This window comes from Petromyzon marinus, chromosome 6 (genome assembly GCF_048934315.1).
Source record: "Petromyzon marinus isolate PM22_M1 ecotype Great Lakes invasive population chromosome 6, UKy_Petmar_22M1.pri1.0, whole genome shotgun sequence".
NCBI classification, from domain to species: domain Eukaryota; kingdom Metazoa; phylum Chordata; class Hyperoartia; order Petromyzontiformes; family Petromyzontidae; genus Petromyzon; species Petromyzon marinus.
The window spans coordinates 18,208,789-18,223,256 of NC_133672.1; the positions used below are offsets into that span (position 1 = coordinate 18,208,789).

The 14,468-nt window shown below is 50.2% G+C and overlaps 1 protein-coding gene across 3 annotated transcripts in view; it reads right to left on the reverse strand.

The window, feature by feature from the left end:
• The window catches only part of LOC116939346 (anoctamin-8-like), a 48,095-nt gene that overhangs the window by 16,740 nt on the left and 16,887 nt on the right, over positions 1-14,468 (reverse strand). For all 3 annotated transcript variants that reach the window (XM_032947579.2, XM_032947578.2, XM_032947577.2), the window contains 12 exons: positions 13,868-13,991; positions 13,129-13,273; positions 12,398-12,494; positions 12,066-12,182; positions 10,348-10,475; positions 9,423-9,526; positions 7,163-7,220; positions 6,058-6,210; positions 5,411-5,537; positions 5,067-5,122; positions 4,675-4,749; positions 3,386-3,505 (listed from right to left, as the gene is read on the reverse strand). In XM_032947579.2, the coding sequence (XP_032803470.2) occupies positions 3,386-3,505; positions 4,675-4,749; positions 5,067-5,122; positions 5,411-5,537; positions 6,058-6,210; positions 7,163-7,220; positions 9,423-9,526; positions 10,348-10,475; positions 12,066-12,182; positions 12,398-12,494; positions 13,129-13,273; positions 13,868-13,991 (1,304 nt within the window). The remainder of the gene's footprint in view (positions 1-3,385; positions 3,506-4,674; positions 4,750-5,066; positions 5,123-5,410; positions 5,538-6,057; positions 6,211-7,162; positions 7,221-9,422; positions 9,527-10,347; positions 10,476-12,065; positions 12,183-12,397; positions 12,495-13,128; positions 13,274-13,867; positions 13,992-14,468) is intronic.

Genomic DNA, 14,468 nt, shown 5'->3' on the forward strand with positions numbered 1-14,468 from the left:
GCTACGAGCGTTGCCATCCGTTCTGGACGACGATGCGCTCGCCTCTTACACCTCCCTTCCCACGCACAGCAAGACCACGCTACAGGCGACCTACGAGGTCTACAGCCCAGCTGAGGGCGCCTTTGGACGGTTCCAGGACTGCCAGCGGGGGGCTAGAGAGTCCCCTTTAGCCTACAGGGGTGCGCTGCTCGTGTTGGCGAAGAGGGCTTTCCCTCGCCTGGCCGATGAGGCACTTGAGAACCTCGTGCTCGAGCACCTCATCGCCAACGCTTGCCGCGCCGGCGTCATAATGTCAGTGGTGACGCAAGAGGAACATACCTCGCTGGTGGCCGCCCGGATCCTACAAACCCATGAACAGGTCATGGGCCGGGCACAACTCGTGGGCCAGGTGGCTGGCGCGGCGGGGTAAAGTAGCCGGGCCGTTACCGCGGCGCTACCAGGGCCAGCGAAGCCAATCGCCAAACCTGCACCGTCGCCGCAGGAGCCAACAGAAGAGGAAGCAGGGGCTGGAGATCCTCTACGTCCAGGGCAACAAGGAGGCCTGCTACCAGGAGCAGCAGCAGGAGGCCCGGACCCCATGGAGGACCCCATGGAGGACCCCATGGCCCTCGTGGAGAGGGCACTCCAGGAGCTACTGCGTCGGCTCCCTATGGGGGGCCCACTAGTGCCAGGACCCCCTCTTCCACTCGTACTACAGGAGGAGGCTCCACGGGACCCGGAGGCCGACCAGCAGGCTGCCTATGTGGCAACTGGGAACGGACCTCCAGCATCTGAGCCGGAGCCATCGCTGCAGGAGGTCTACGTGGCGATCCGAGGGCTGGCGGAGCAGAGAGACCAGGAGCGCGACCAGCCGCCGCGCCACTGGCAGCCGCCTCTATGACACCGTGCCGAACCACCCGACGAAACGCCCCGTGGGTCTGCCACCGTTGCGGTCGAGAGGGGCATGTGGCGAGGGGGTGCCGCACGGAGCCGGAGGCAGCCAACTCCACCTGGAACCCACCGGGGCCGAACACCAACAGGAACCAAGCGGGTGACGCCGTCCCTCACCGGTGGCCTCCTCAGGGTGGACACCATCGGTGTCGGGTCCCGGGCTCCACCATCCTGGTCGGGGGAAGGGGATCGCGCCGGGGCCGGGGATCACGACGGGGCTCGCGACGGGGACGGGGATTGAGTTACGAGCGGACGTGACGTCGCGGCCGGAAGTGTGGCATCGCGGTCGGATGTGACTTCGCGGCCGGAAGTGACGTCGCGGCCAGAATTGACGTCGCGGCTGGGGGTTGGGGTCATGGCCGGGGGTGGGGTCGCGACCGGAAGTGACGTTGCAGCCGGGGGTGACGTCGCCGCGCGGGGTGACATCGCTATTTACCTGCAACGCCGGTTAGTTGCCAGGGGCAATGGCCCCGGGGCTGAGGCAGCACATGCAATCGCCGGTGCGCCGTGGAGTAGTTTCGCGCACCGCCTTACCCTCGCAATGCGGCGTACCGAGACAGGACTAGGGGGGGCCACATCATAAAAGGGACCCACGCCCCCGCGACAAAGGAAGGGGAGGGGGGAAGGGCTCATGGGAAGGCCCACCCCTAATCCCCACCCCCCACTACAATGGGAGGGCCGCCCCACACCACAAGGGGGGCCCATCCCACGTCACAAAGCGGGGTACTTCGCACCACATGGGGAGCCCAGCCCGCACCCCAGTGGGGAGCCCACCCCACGTAACAAGGGCGCATTCAACTTTCTGCGACACACCCTAAAGGAGGGAACCACATCTTCGGCCCGTTCACACCCATCCCCTGTCACCTCGCCATACACCGCAGGATAGTGAGCCGCCGCCTGGTCAGTGGCTGGACTCAGACACACAATGCAGGAAGCTGGCAAGGCGGATGGTAGCGGCCGCGTCGGGAACCTTGGTCCTGGCTGGTGCGATCGCGGGAGTGTCGGCATACATACTGGTTGACACGGGGGCATCGGCCACAATCATCTCGAGCACCATGCACGAGATGCTGCCGGATAAAAAACGGCCTTTAGTCCCCATCAAGACGGTGTTCGTCGCAGCAAATGGAGGGAGTATGGGCTTCCTGGGCCAGGTTGAAGCCCCGATACAGATTGGGCAGCTTTCAGTAGCAGGACCCATCCTTGTCTTCGCAACGCTGCCCGTGCCCTGCCTGTTGGGAACGGACTTTCCGAGGCAAATGCCTATGAAAATCGATCTGGCCAACGGGCGGGTGTAAGTCCAGGGAACACATCTCCATTTCCTGAAGGCAGAGGGGGCTCTGGTCAGTGAGTCTGTCTCCAATCCCCTGGTAGCCCAGATGCTGATACCGCTGCGATATCGGTCCTCCCTCATGACAGCCCGGCCGGACTCACCCATCCTGGTGTCTCTGGCACCAGCCGCCATGGATCGCCACGCACTGGTAGAGGCTGAAACTATTGTCCATTCAAGTGCTAAACACCTCCAACAGAGCAGTGACGGTGCAGGCGGGAACGGTTCTGGCCCACGTTAGTCGCTTGTCACTAGGAGCCCCCGGGATGGGGCCAGAGCTTGTGGGAAGTGTCAGCCAGTCCGAGGACAGAGGGGACGACTCGTAGATGGACCAGCTGGCGGGGCCTGAGCCGGATTTTCCGCCTGACCAGATTACCAGCTGCACTCATTACTGCAGGAGTTCTTCGACGTGTTCAGCCGGGGACTGTTCGACCTAGGACGCACGCATCTGTTGCAGCACCACATCAACACGGGGGATGCCGCACCCCTGCGCCAAAACACATATAGAATGAGCCCAATGGAAAAAGGGCACATTCAACAAGCGGTGCAGGAGATGCTGTGGGCCGACATCATTTCCCCATCCTTGAGTCCCTGGGGGGCAGGCAGGTCACTGAGATTCTGCGTGGACTTCCGCCGCCTCAATGCCGTCACGTTTGCCAACGTATATCCCCTACCACGCATTGACGACTCACTTGATGCACTGGCAGGAGCAAGATTTTTCAGTACGCTCGATTTATTGTCCGGTTTCTGGCAGGTCCCACTGGACGCGGACTCCCGGCCTAAAACAGCGTTCCGGACACCCCCCCCCACCATCCCCCCGCTGCTCTACGTAGTATCTACTGACTATAGTAGTATCTACTGACTCTATAGTAGTGTAGTGTTGTGGATTCTGGAGACGTTGGACTCGGGTCTTGGAGGCAATACTATTAAGGTTTGTCACGTGAACAAGACGTGCCGATTAGTTACTTCACCACACCGGTGTGCCAGACAGCAAACCCACAATATTTGAGTACAATAATATAGAATACATTTTACATGTTGCCGCTGTGTAAACAAAACCATGGATATTCTTGCCTTGATCGATACAAATAGTGCCTTCCAAGAGAATGTGGCATTGTGTCCACCTACCAGAAGGTTATATCCCCGCAGGAAGTTGATGAGGAGGTGGAGCTTGAGGAGGAGGTGCGGCAGCAGCGCCGTCTTCACCTTGCGAGTGGCCTCGGTCACCAGCGAGAATGCCGCCAGTTGCTGCGGACAGGAAAAAAACTAAAACTAAACATTTTTATTTTACCACTTAAGGCCCACTGAGCTATACAGTATAGCTCTTTTTTGGAAGGGACCTGGCCCCAAATGATAGATCAACGAAGTAGGCTTATTATGTGGAAATTTATAGCAGCCAATCACTCTAAACGCATGTTGATTCTAAATGTGGAGGGAAAAACCCGGGGACCTGGAGAAAAATCCATGCGACCACGGGAAAAGAGACAGACGCAATCTCCAACTATATAAGCGTAAGGGTCGAGATCGAGCCCACGACCTCCTGCATACAAGACGAGGTTGTTAACATCTCCCAGCGACCATGGTATCAGTGCCCTGAGCAGTGATTTTCCAGGCTCTGACACTCTCGAACACGGCCGTGCAGACTCCCATGTGGGCTGTGAGCTATTTCAACTCGATAAACAGTTCAACGCCTGTGACCTAATTGACCAGGAACGCGCCCGTGCCCATCAGATCTCGGAAGCTAAGCAGATCAGAGCCTGCTCGTATGGGTAACTCTCATGCACGAGCAACTGTTGCACGGCTATGTTGTGGGCAGAACAATTCATTGTTGTACTGTACTTCTGTGCTCTCCATCTTGACCAACCCGCAAGGTCTGTGGTCTTGTATAGGAGGATACCTGCTATGTATAATTCCAATTGGGTAATTTTCGGGTTATTTTTCTAATTTGTACCAAGACACCCACTGTGAAGCAGAGGATGCGTGTGTTTTTAATGGTTAATATACCCACCATATTAATCAGGGCGGCCGCTGCAACAAGCGGCGAAACTCGCTTAAGTTAGGCCGTGGCACCGCCCGTGTCAACTCCATGCTCTGATACAGGCATTGGCTCTCTGAGCCCACCTCATTATCCCAACCGAATTACAATACTGTATACCATATTTAAAAGCAAGTATGGCAATTCTGGGTGGTCCCCCTGCCTTGTTTGATGCAGCTGGCTATGCTCTCCATCTTTCTACCCCCTGCTTTTCATAGCCGGTTTAGCCTATGTCGACGGTTTGTGCACACGACACAGCGTGATATAAGGGTCCTGCGTATTGCCTCTATAAAAAATAAAAAGTGACTATGATAGGTTATAAGGGTAACTGCAATGTAGCAAACATTTCCGACAGCTTCTGCTAAGTGGCAAAGTTTATCACCTCCTTGAGCCTCTGCATGTCACCCAGGTAGAAGGCAATGTAGAAGAGGCTTGAGAAAGAATTCACAAACTGGAACTGGGCGAGAACAACAGACATTGCGTGAGCAGCAGTTTTTATTGACACCAGGTATAGACTGATAAATCAATCTTGATTTCACCAATTCAACAAATACATTATGAAACATATTTCAATTGCAATAAATAAAAATTAACTCTAAGTATCGCCAAAAGAACATACACGTACGAACCAAGAAACATATCCATTAATCTATGTATGTATTGATGTTGAACTTCTTTCGCACCGTACATAGCCAACTGTGCTGATTGGAGGTGCGTATGATGCCGCAGGGACACTGTCCACCCTCACAAAGTCGAAGCACAATGCGAACTCACCGAGACGAGCTTGATTATCAGTTGCTTCTCATAAGCTTTCTGCAGCCTGTAATTTTCTGCGAAATTTGAGAGAAAAAAATGGGTTGATGTTTTGAATGTTGTGCACATGTTTGTGCATGTGCACCAGGTGGATGTCATTATATACTCGGCAGGCACTTGAAAAGTTCACGATCTGCTATATATTTTAATAATGACGATGATTGTCACCACGGAAACAGTTATGATCGCACAGTTACCATAGCCACAGTAGTGATGTCACAGTCACCCCAGGAAGAGGCGCTTATCACCTTGATGTACCAAATATAAATTGTTGTCCACGGCACGTGGGGTGCACTGCGCTGTACCGAGATGGTTGAGCCAGAACGCGATCCTCTTGTAGACCTCATCAAGGAGGGAAACCACCAGGGCCAGCAGCAGCTTCGGCAGGAACTGCATCAGGGGCGTCACGCCGTCAATGGCCTTCACGTACTCCTGTCGCGACCACGACCATGCATGCACAGCACATGTCACAGTCTAGGAAATTCGATCGGAGTAATATCATAAGTCAACAGTTTTTGCAACACATTTATAGTAGCCCCAGTGCAGCATTTGGTCCAAAAGTGGCTCTGTGTACCAGTCAGCAGACCACCAAACAAACACCAACCTTCTCTGGTTCTTTCGGTAAAGTCACGTAGAATGAGAATAAAATAATAAATTGATAAAATAAAATAACACAATAATATTCTCACGACGTTTCGGCCACAACACAACCGGCCTTCATCATTCTACGTGACTTTACCGAAAGAACCAAAGAAGATGAATCATTGCAGTCACGAAAGCTTTAAATCGAAACCAATCTTCCCTTCATGAGCTCCCACACAATAACATTTTGTAGGCTCCTGGTTCTAAAACATTGTTGGATCCTCCCTTTGACCTAACTATTCATTCTGGCCTCGCTGAGAGGGAGGGTTCCATGGAGGTCATTTTTTATCCACCATAGGACATGACTCACCTGTAACTCAAAGCATGCAAACATGGCCAGAAAGACGGCCGACAGCGACAAGAGGCACAAGGGGATGCTGACGAGGTAGCGGAACATGCGTCGTCTCCACGGAGGGTAGTAGAACTCCTCGAGGCCTGTGATGGGGCTTATGCGCCTCCTGCCCTGTTAGCATATCACAAAGACAAAGATCCCCCATATAGCCATAACATACTTTTTTCGGACAAGTCCGGTTAGAGAGCACCTATGAAGGCTTGTACGGCACGCTAAGAGGTGGGTGGCCAGCACCATGCCCGGCTGCCGTTGTCTCCCTGGTGACAATGTTTACACATTGCACCAGGTACTGATTTTAGGCTGAGTCGACCTAGGAAAGACCCCAGGAATGGTTTAGATCACTGTCACTGGTGTTGGCCACGAGTGAGACTCCAACTCGGGTGGGCAAGTTCATAGCGTGGACTGCTAACCGCATTCCATTCCGTGTGCATGTGTAATGACAATGGAGCCTGCATGCGGTGTGAGGGGACTAGTGGCCACAGGAGGTAATGACAGGGAAGTCAGCTTACAGTACGAATGCACTAGTGGCCACGGGAGGTAATGACAGGGGTTTCAGTTGTGGCTGCGAAGGAACTGGTGGCTACGGGAATGTTTGAGAATTGAGCATGGTCAGGTGACGGAAGAGGACGCTAGAGTCTGCTGGTAGAGCGAGCGTCCAGAGTCAGCGAGAATGATCGAGAAGGGGGGCGTGGCCTCGTGTTAATATATAAGGGAGATGCGTGGGAGACTCAGGGCTGTTGCAGTGGGATCTCTGCCTGATGTCAAGTGAACGTGTCTTCATTAAAGTGCCATCTCAAGAGAAGTGTATCAAGTCATCATTACGTATGCATGGATCATATATTCCGCAACAGGGAGGACTTCCTATCGCCCATTATTTTCCATGAAAAAAAGGAACTACGCAACAAATTCATCGACCTTTCCACATTTAGTCGCAGACCAGAAGGTGTTTATTTTGTGTGGCTACTCCTTTCGTCCGCAATTTTCCGTATCCGTGAACGGCACCACCCAACTGCTGATGATGCTGATGATGACGATGATGTTGTTGTTGTGCAGGTTGCCTTACACAAAACTGAGGGCGAGGCTCCTCCAGCAGTCCGGGCAGCGAGTCGAGGGTCCCCCACCTGTGAGAGGGATCCCACAGGGAGCCGGCGTCATTCCCACTCACACGACGCCCTGCCACGTCACACTTCATCACAAGACTTTGATTTGTTAACGAAGTACCATTGAAGTAATTTTACTCATCACAACTTTAATGCCATTTGTCAATTCTGCTGCTGGATGAACTCATGTATGTATGTTGAGTTTCTGTCTCCATATGTAGCCATCTGCGCTAATTGGAGGTGTGTGGGGGGGGGATAACACACTAAACACAAAAAAAACAAGAAAGAAGTATTCAATCTTGATTAAAAAAAGAACGAACTCCATATCGGCCATGGGAATTCTGTGACCATACTCCCACCATGGTGACCTTTGAAGGTTGGCGATGTGAAAGCCCTGGCCTGTTTCGGATACAACTAACGGTAGCTGTGGCCAGGAATCAAATCAGGTCACTGAGTTTGCAGTGCAATGCAATGCTAACCACTGTGCCACTGCCCCACATTACTAAAATATGAATGCGTGGAAGAATGTTGAGAATTTGTGTGGATTTTAACTATTATGGACCTTCAACTGCGAGAGTCAAACAAGCTATCAAAAATCATGACACCTCCTTTTCCAGTACCAAAATATGAGAATAAGTGTTTTCCCCTTTTATCTGGCAACAAAACAGGTGTTAAGATGTTAAAACACCAAACTGAAACCTTTTACAAGGAATCATGTCTGCATTAACCACAATACTTGTGGTTAAAATGCAAACAAAAACATACTCTCATAATATATGCATTGTCTTTGAAACTGATTGGTCCACACCAGAGACAGCTTTCTTTTGAGCCTCGTCTCAAACGGTGTTAGTCCAGAGGACGCCAAAAGGCGTTGAATTGAAATTGAAATAATCGGTAACTTGTTGTTTACACTACTATAGTTATTTATCCTATAACTTCCTAAGGAGTTCTCACAACCTAGCCACTCCCTTTCCTCTCCAGGCTTAACTGCCCTCCAACTGCTATTTCACCCCTTTGTATATTTACTCTCCTACTTCCTACATTGCCTCAACTGACAGCCTCGTGGCTGCCTGTTAACTGCCCCAACTGACAGCCTCATGGCTGCCCGTTAACTGCCCCAACTGACAGCTCTCGTGGCTGCCCGTTAACTGCCCCAACTGACAGCTCCCGCGGCTGCCCACTAACCGCCCCAACTGACAGCCTCATGGCTGCCCGTTAACTGCCCCAACTGACAGCTCCCGCGGCTGCCCACTAACTGCCCCAACTGACAGCCTCATGGCTGCCCGTTAACTGCCCCAACTGTCAGCCTCATGGCTGCCCGTTAACTGCCCCAACTGACAGCTCCCGAAGCTGTCCACCGATCCCACTGCACCTCACACCCACGAACTTTAGGAACGGGGCTCTGTCCACTCAGTGGTGCTGATAACATTCACATTCAGCAACATAAGTCGAGAGCCTCATCCCCGAAGTTCCCTGCCGTGGCGTCACCTCCCTCCATAACACAGCCCCTTAATATCCCCATACATAAGTAGTGCTTCACTACACATACATAACGAAAAGAAACAACGTTAATCGACACATTTCTGCATCATTACACGCTGGTAAGGCAGTCATATTTACAGCAGGTGTAATAACGATGAAGCGGAGGTTCTCGCAGAAGAGATCTCAATTTATATATTCCAGAGGATGGCGCATCGCTTCGCTGACCCCACATAAAGTGGAGGAGTGGAGCGTGAGTTCAGGGGCGCTCAAACTACCTTTTTCAACGGGAGTATGCAAGATACGGATATTTTTAACCCGTATACAATAGTATGTAGGCTATAACACTCTCTATATATGTTATTTTAGTTGCACCGTGAATGGGGTTTAGAGGAAGACAGTCTCACAGTGACAATATTAATTTTAAAAAAATACTGAAAGGTACAATATTCACAATTAAGTTATGCGTCATGCCGTCCCCATCGGTCTAAGATTCTCTCAAAGGGGGTGGATCGCGTAACTTTATGCTGCTCTGTTGATATGATAGCCAGACGCGTTAGTTGGGCTTGGTGCATGGTAAACCACAGGTATTTTTTTATGAACCTTTTTTTAAAATAACTTTTCTTAACGTGTTTGTACTCAATCTGTTGATTCGGGGCCCCCTTGTGGCCGACTGGAGCCCTTATGCATCGCCACATAACACTGCCCCCCCCACCCCGCAGTTGCCCCCCTGCGTGAGTTCACCTGTGAGAGAGCTCGGCACTGTGTCTCTTCCAGCCCTCCAGGAACAGCGTCGCCCACACCACATTGAACAGCGAGAACGCCACGCAGCTGATGTCCTGGCTCGTCTGCGGCACACGCAAGCGGAGTCCCACACCCGGTTTCCCATCTGCCATGACGAGGACGTTGCCGCCATGGGGTGTGAGCACATTGGAGTTGCAATCCAGAAAACGACGGTTTGATTCGACCTCCCGGCACGTCACTTGAAACAGTGGTGCAAGGTTCTTAGATCCTCCCGCCTATGTCCACTCAGCAGGATACGGTAAGTGGGTGCACGACAGTCGATCGGCGGCAGGTCGCCTGTGGTGGGGTAAAGTGTGGCTACTCCCACCTCTTCCAAGATGAATGACCCAACGTAGAAGAGTAGGCCAAAGTATCCTCTAGAGAGGCTCTCTAGAGTTTCCACTAGCGGAGGACCTTCCGCCATCAGTGGCAATGGGAGGGCTGCGAATTTACCTTTTAGCTGCACTTTTAGTCCATGAGCTCAAACACCAAATATTTCACTTGTCGGTACCACCAGATGTGGCTTACCTTTTGCCCTTCTAATTTATTCATGCGGTCTGGAACGCCAATACGCCGATGACTAAATTATATAAAATTTATAACACCTGCATTTATATGGTGCTTAAAATGCCTCAGAAACCCAAACTGCCTCAAATAACATCGAATATCAAATATTGGAAGGACACCTCCAGTCGCAGCTGTCCCTGTGCAGCACAAGCTAACTCGGCAACAATTTGCCAGTGGGCGCTCGTCTGCCGGTAGCAGGGCATGACTGTGATGTGTTATCCATAATTAGCACTTTCATGTAGGGGCACAGATCAGAGCTCTGTTTGTACACAGAGTATGTTCGCATTCACATTAAGCACAGATTCTATTCACAAATCACCTGGTCGGAGGTTGTGCAGAGCCAGAGCAGGAGCCCAAAGAATGCAGGGTAGAACATGGCCGACGTGTAGAAGCCCAGCCAAGCGAAGTACACGGCCACTTTCACCCCAAAGTATTCGCAAATCTGGTCTATTACACAAAAAATAGACAAGATCCCCCATATAGCTTTCAACAGACTTGTTGGGGCAAGTGCTGTTAGCGACTGCCAAGTAGGTGGGTGGTCAGCACCGCGCCCGACAGCCTTTGTACTCCCTGATGTTTAGGTTTACACACCCCACCAGGTACTCATTCAAGGCTGAGTCAACCTAGGGGAGGCCCAGGAGCAGTTCAGATATAATTACCACAAGCACAGACCACACAGTAACCAACATGCGTGCACTTTTTCAGATGTCTATAATGTGACTTTGAGTCTGAGGAAGTGGGCCATCACTTTTCAAAACAGAGAGCATGGAATATACATGTTTTATGAGGAATATTCCATTATTTTACATATATATATTTTTTTATCACTGATGATATTCCACTTATGCGAATGGTAAAACCCTTTTAAAACACCACAAAGGCAGAGAGCAAGATCTCAGAAGGCGACAAAGTTAGAGATCAATACATATTTCCTACCAACACTCAATAGCGCTGCTTCATACGGTGTAAGAAATGGTTTGTCAATATTTGTACGAAAGCATTTTAGCCCTCGCATATTAGCAAATTGCATTGAAGTAAGTAAGTAAATAATTACTTGACATTTTCTTTTTGGTCCAGGAGAAAAGGCTGAGGTTGTCAACTCATTATAACTGATAAACTGGTTCAATCATGGGTAGCTGCCTGGATCGTGAATTCCCTGCTGACTCAGGGAATTCACGAGGCTAAGCCTGAGGGGCCCTGGGTAACTAAGTCACTCGCCCATCCTGATGATTATCTTCTTGTGCGCCATGGGTGCTCGAGTTTCCAACTTAAAATTTTACATCATATATGGACGTCAAATTGTTGTATTTCAAAATCCCATATCGTGGCAATAGATGTTTGAGGCACTGGTGTATTGAACAGAGTGATCCAGATGTCTTGTGACCCTAAATACCATTCTCCAAAACTTAAAAAAGGAAGTAAGGTTTATTTTAAACAGAAATAAATCTGTAAAGTCACGTAGGTATAAAATAAAATAAATCATGACGTTTCGGGCGCAACACAAGCGTCCATCATTAGGTGGGAAAGCATGGTCTGCTGCTGAGGCAGACTGTTTAAAAAAAAAGAAACGTCGTGATTTATTTTATTTTCTACCTATGTGACTTTACCGAAATAACCAAAGAGTCTTGATTATTGCAGTCACGAAAGCTTCAAATCAAGATAGAAATTAATCTGCAAAGGAAAAAAAATGTTCGGGGTCAACTAATTGGGGTCACCAGACATCTGGACCACGCTCTACATTCGTGGTGGTGCTTACACATTGCGGTCCAAAGTAGACATGAGTACTGCACTACCCCCTTCCCCTTTTAATTTATAAACTCCTTGTGAGATGACAAAAGAGATATGGGCAATATTGATGTGGTAAGATATGAGAAATGTAGACAAATATACAGATGAGTGTGATGTGGGAGAGACATGCAGACAAGATCGAGGTCAGAGATATTAATGCGATTTAATTTGAATAGCTTGTGCATGGGTGCCGACCGCAGTGTGGCAGTGTAGTTGTGGGGAGTGTTGACGGAGTTGTTACTTGCTGACCTAGCGGCTGCTTTTCCAAGAAGCCGTACATCCATGTCTTAGCGAAATGTGCCAGGGCCCGAGACTCGTGGAGAGGGAAAATTTGAGCCACCACTCCCTTGGCCAGCAACTCTGGAACTGCACAAAATCACACGCGGAGGTCGACGACCGTGAGCACCGAACGATGCGAGAGAGCGTGACGACGGCAGCCCAATTCGACTTCTTGAATTCAAACCCACTCGGCAAATTAGCAAAGACACAGAAACTGTCGCCTGCCCAAGGGGGCCGAGCGAGCGTGCGCGCTGCCACATTTCGCGCGGGTGTGTTCCTGGAAAGAGCCACCCGGGACGCACAGATGGCCTGTCCCTCCAGGAAGTTCACGTTGCCCACGCGTTCCCCTGAGCGGGCTCGCACGTTGTCCAGCGTGTGGCAGATGATGGCCTGACGCTCCTGTGGCACGCAAACACGCGCACACACGCACGCAGCGGCACAGCGGGCACTCGTGGTCGTCACGAGTGGCGGCACGCGCCCGCAGTTCAGTGGGTTGATGGCGGTTGTTCGTGCGCTATGCAGACATGTGCAATGGTGTCAGAAGCTATAATAAAGCAACGTGGCTCTCCCCCTGCCTCCCCCCCCCATACATTTTCTTGGTCTGGGGAGGGGGAAATAACTGGTTTACATTGCACGGTAGTACTGCTACATATGGATTATATGTGTGTCTGTCCCTCTCCTATGTCCCAGTGTGTGTCTGCGTCTCTCTCTGGATGACAGATTTACTGGGCCCCATACTTATTTGTAATCTGTACAGTCAGAACATTGTACGGTACAGTATAATGTATCTACACGTATAATGCGAATGTGTCAGCCTGTTGATATTTCCAAAAATAATGTTAACCAGCAGCTAGCAAACTCTGGGCTGGTTTCACCATTCTAGGCTTCATCAGCAGAATCATCTGATGAGCTAGATGCCAATAAGTGCCCTTTATCTCCACCATGTCCATTTTGCATTTTCAGCACTCACTAGTTACCGTCAACGGTGTTGCACGTGTGTGTTCTATTGCTTAACATGAAGACTTCAACGCACCTGCGAGGTGAGGGGGTCCGTGTTGGGAGAATTGTAGGCGTGCACAAAGTTTGCCGCCTTCTTGGGAAACCAATTTTTTCGTAATTTCTGGAAATCGCAGTGCCTGTCCTTTCTCAGGCCCATGGCCTCCGCACCTCTCACCAGGCTACAAGCACGGAGTCGAGAACGAAGTTCACGTGAGAGCCCGCTTAGTCTGATGACGCTTGTGCCAGGTCGTGCTTTAACATTTGACAAACATTACAGTGTGATACAACAACGACGACAACAACAATAACAACCGCCAATTGCCACTAAGTGGCAGTGTAGTCACCACAGCTGTTGTGCCAAGTTAGGTGCACCTTCAGACCACGTAAAGTGTCGACCGATCGCCTGTGTACACACGCACAAACACCAGGGTAACCTTAAATGTATTTACGATCTTACGATTAGGGATTTTAACCACGCGCGCCACGCAGCGAAGACCAAAAACTCATAATCGGTGTGCGAGGTAACACAATAAAAACTGTCATCTAAATACTGTGCGTGAAAGCAACATTGTTTCAAGGTGGCAAATTACCTCAAGAAAATCATAGATCAATAATAAAAAAATATATCTTAAAATAAAAACATTCACGCCAAATGTGAGACAATGAGAAGCCGGGCAAGGTGGGGGAAGGGCACGGTGGGGGAAGGGCACGGTGGGGGAAGGCCACGGTGGGAGAAGGGCACGGTGGGAGAATGGCACGGCGGATTTCCTTACTCATCGTGGCTGGCCGTGAGGTGCAGCACGGTGCACGGGATGTGACTTATCTCCACCAATAGCTCCGGAGCCTTGGCCTTCAAAATGTCCAGCACCCACAGCACGGTGGGCATGGGAGTCTGGTCTGAGATACCGACGTGCAAAAGGACATAGTACAGGGTGTAGAGAAGGGTTTGCCAGCAGTTATGCACGAATATATGTTGAACTTCTTTCGCACCGTACGTAGCCAACCGCGCTAATGGGAGTTGCGGGGGAAGGACAAAAAACTAAACACAAAAAGCAGTCGCTCCGGTCCTACATCCCATATCTCAACCAGACGTCACTAAATCTATGACTTTTTAAAAGTTAAAATATTAACAATTAGAATACACGGTCACCCACTATTTAAATGTTTTGACAATTCTTTTTGTTAACAGTTAATGTACAAATATGGACACTTGGCATCTTGTTAAATGTAAATAATTTAAATATGTAAGTAAACGTATGACTATGGTATTGTGCACTGTGTAAATGATTGTATATAGGAAAGTGGACTTATTTAAAAAAAATGCCTGGACAAATAGAGTAATGGGAGGAAAGAATTGTTGATGTGTTGCCATAA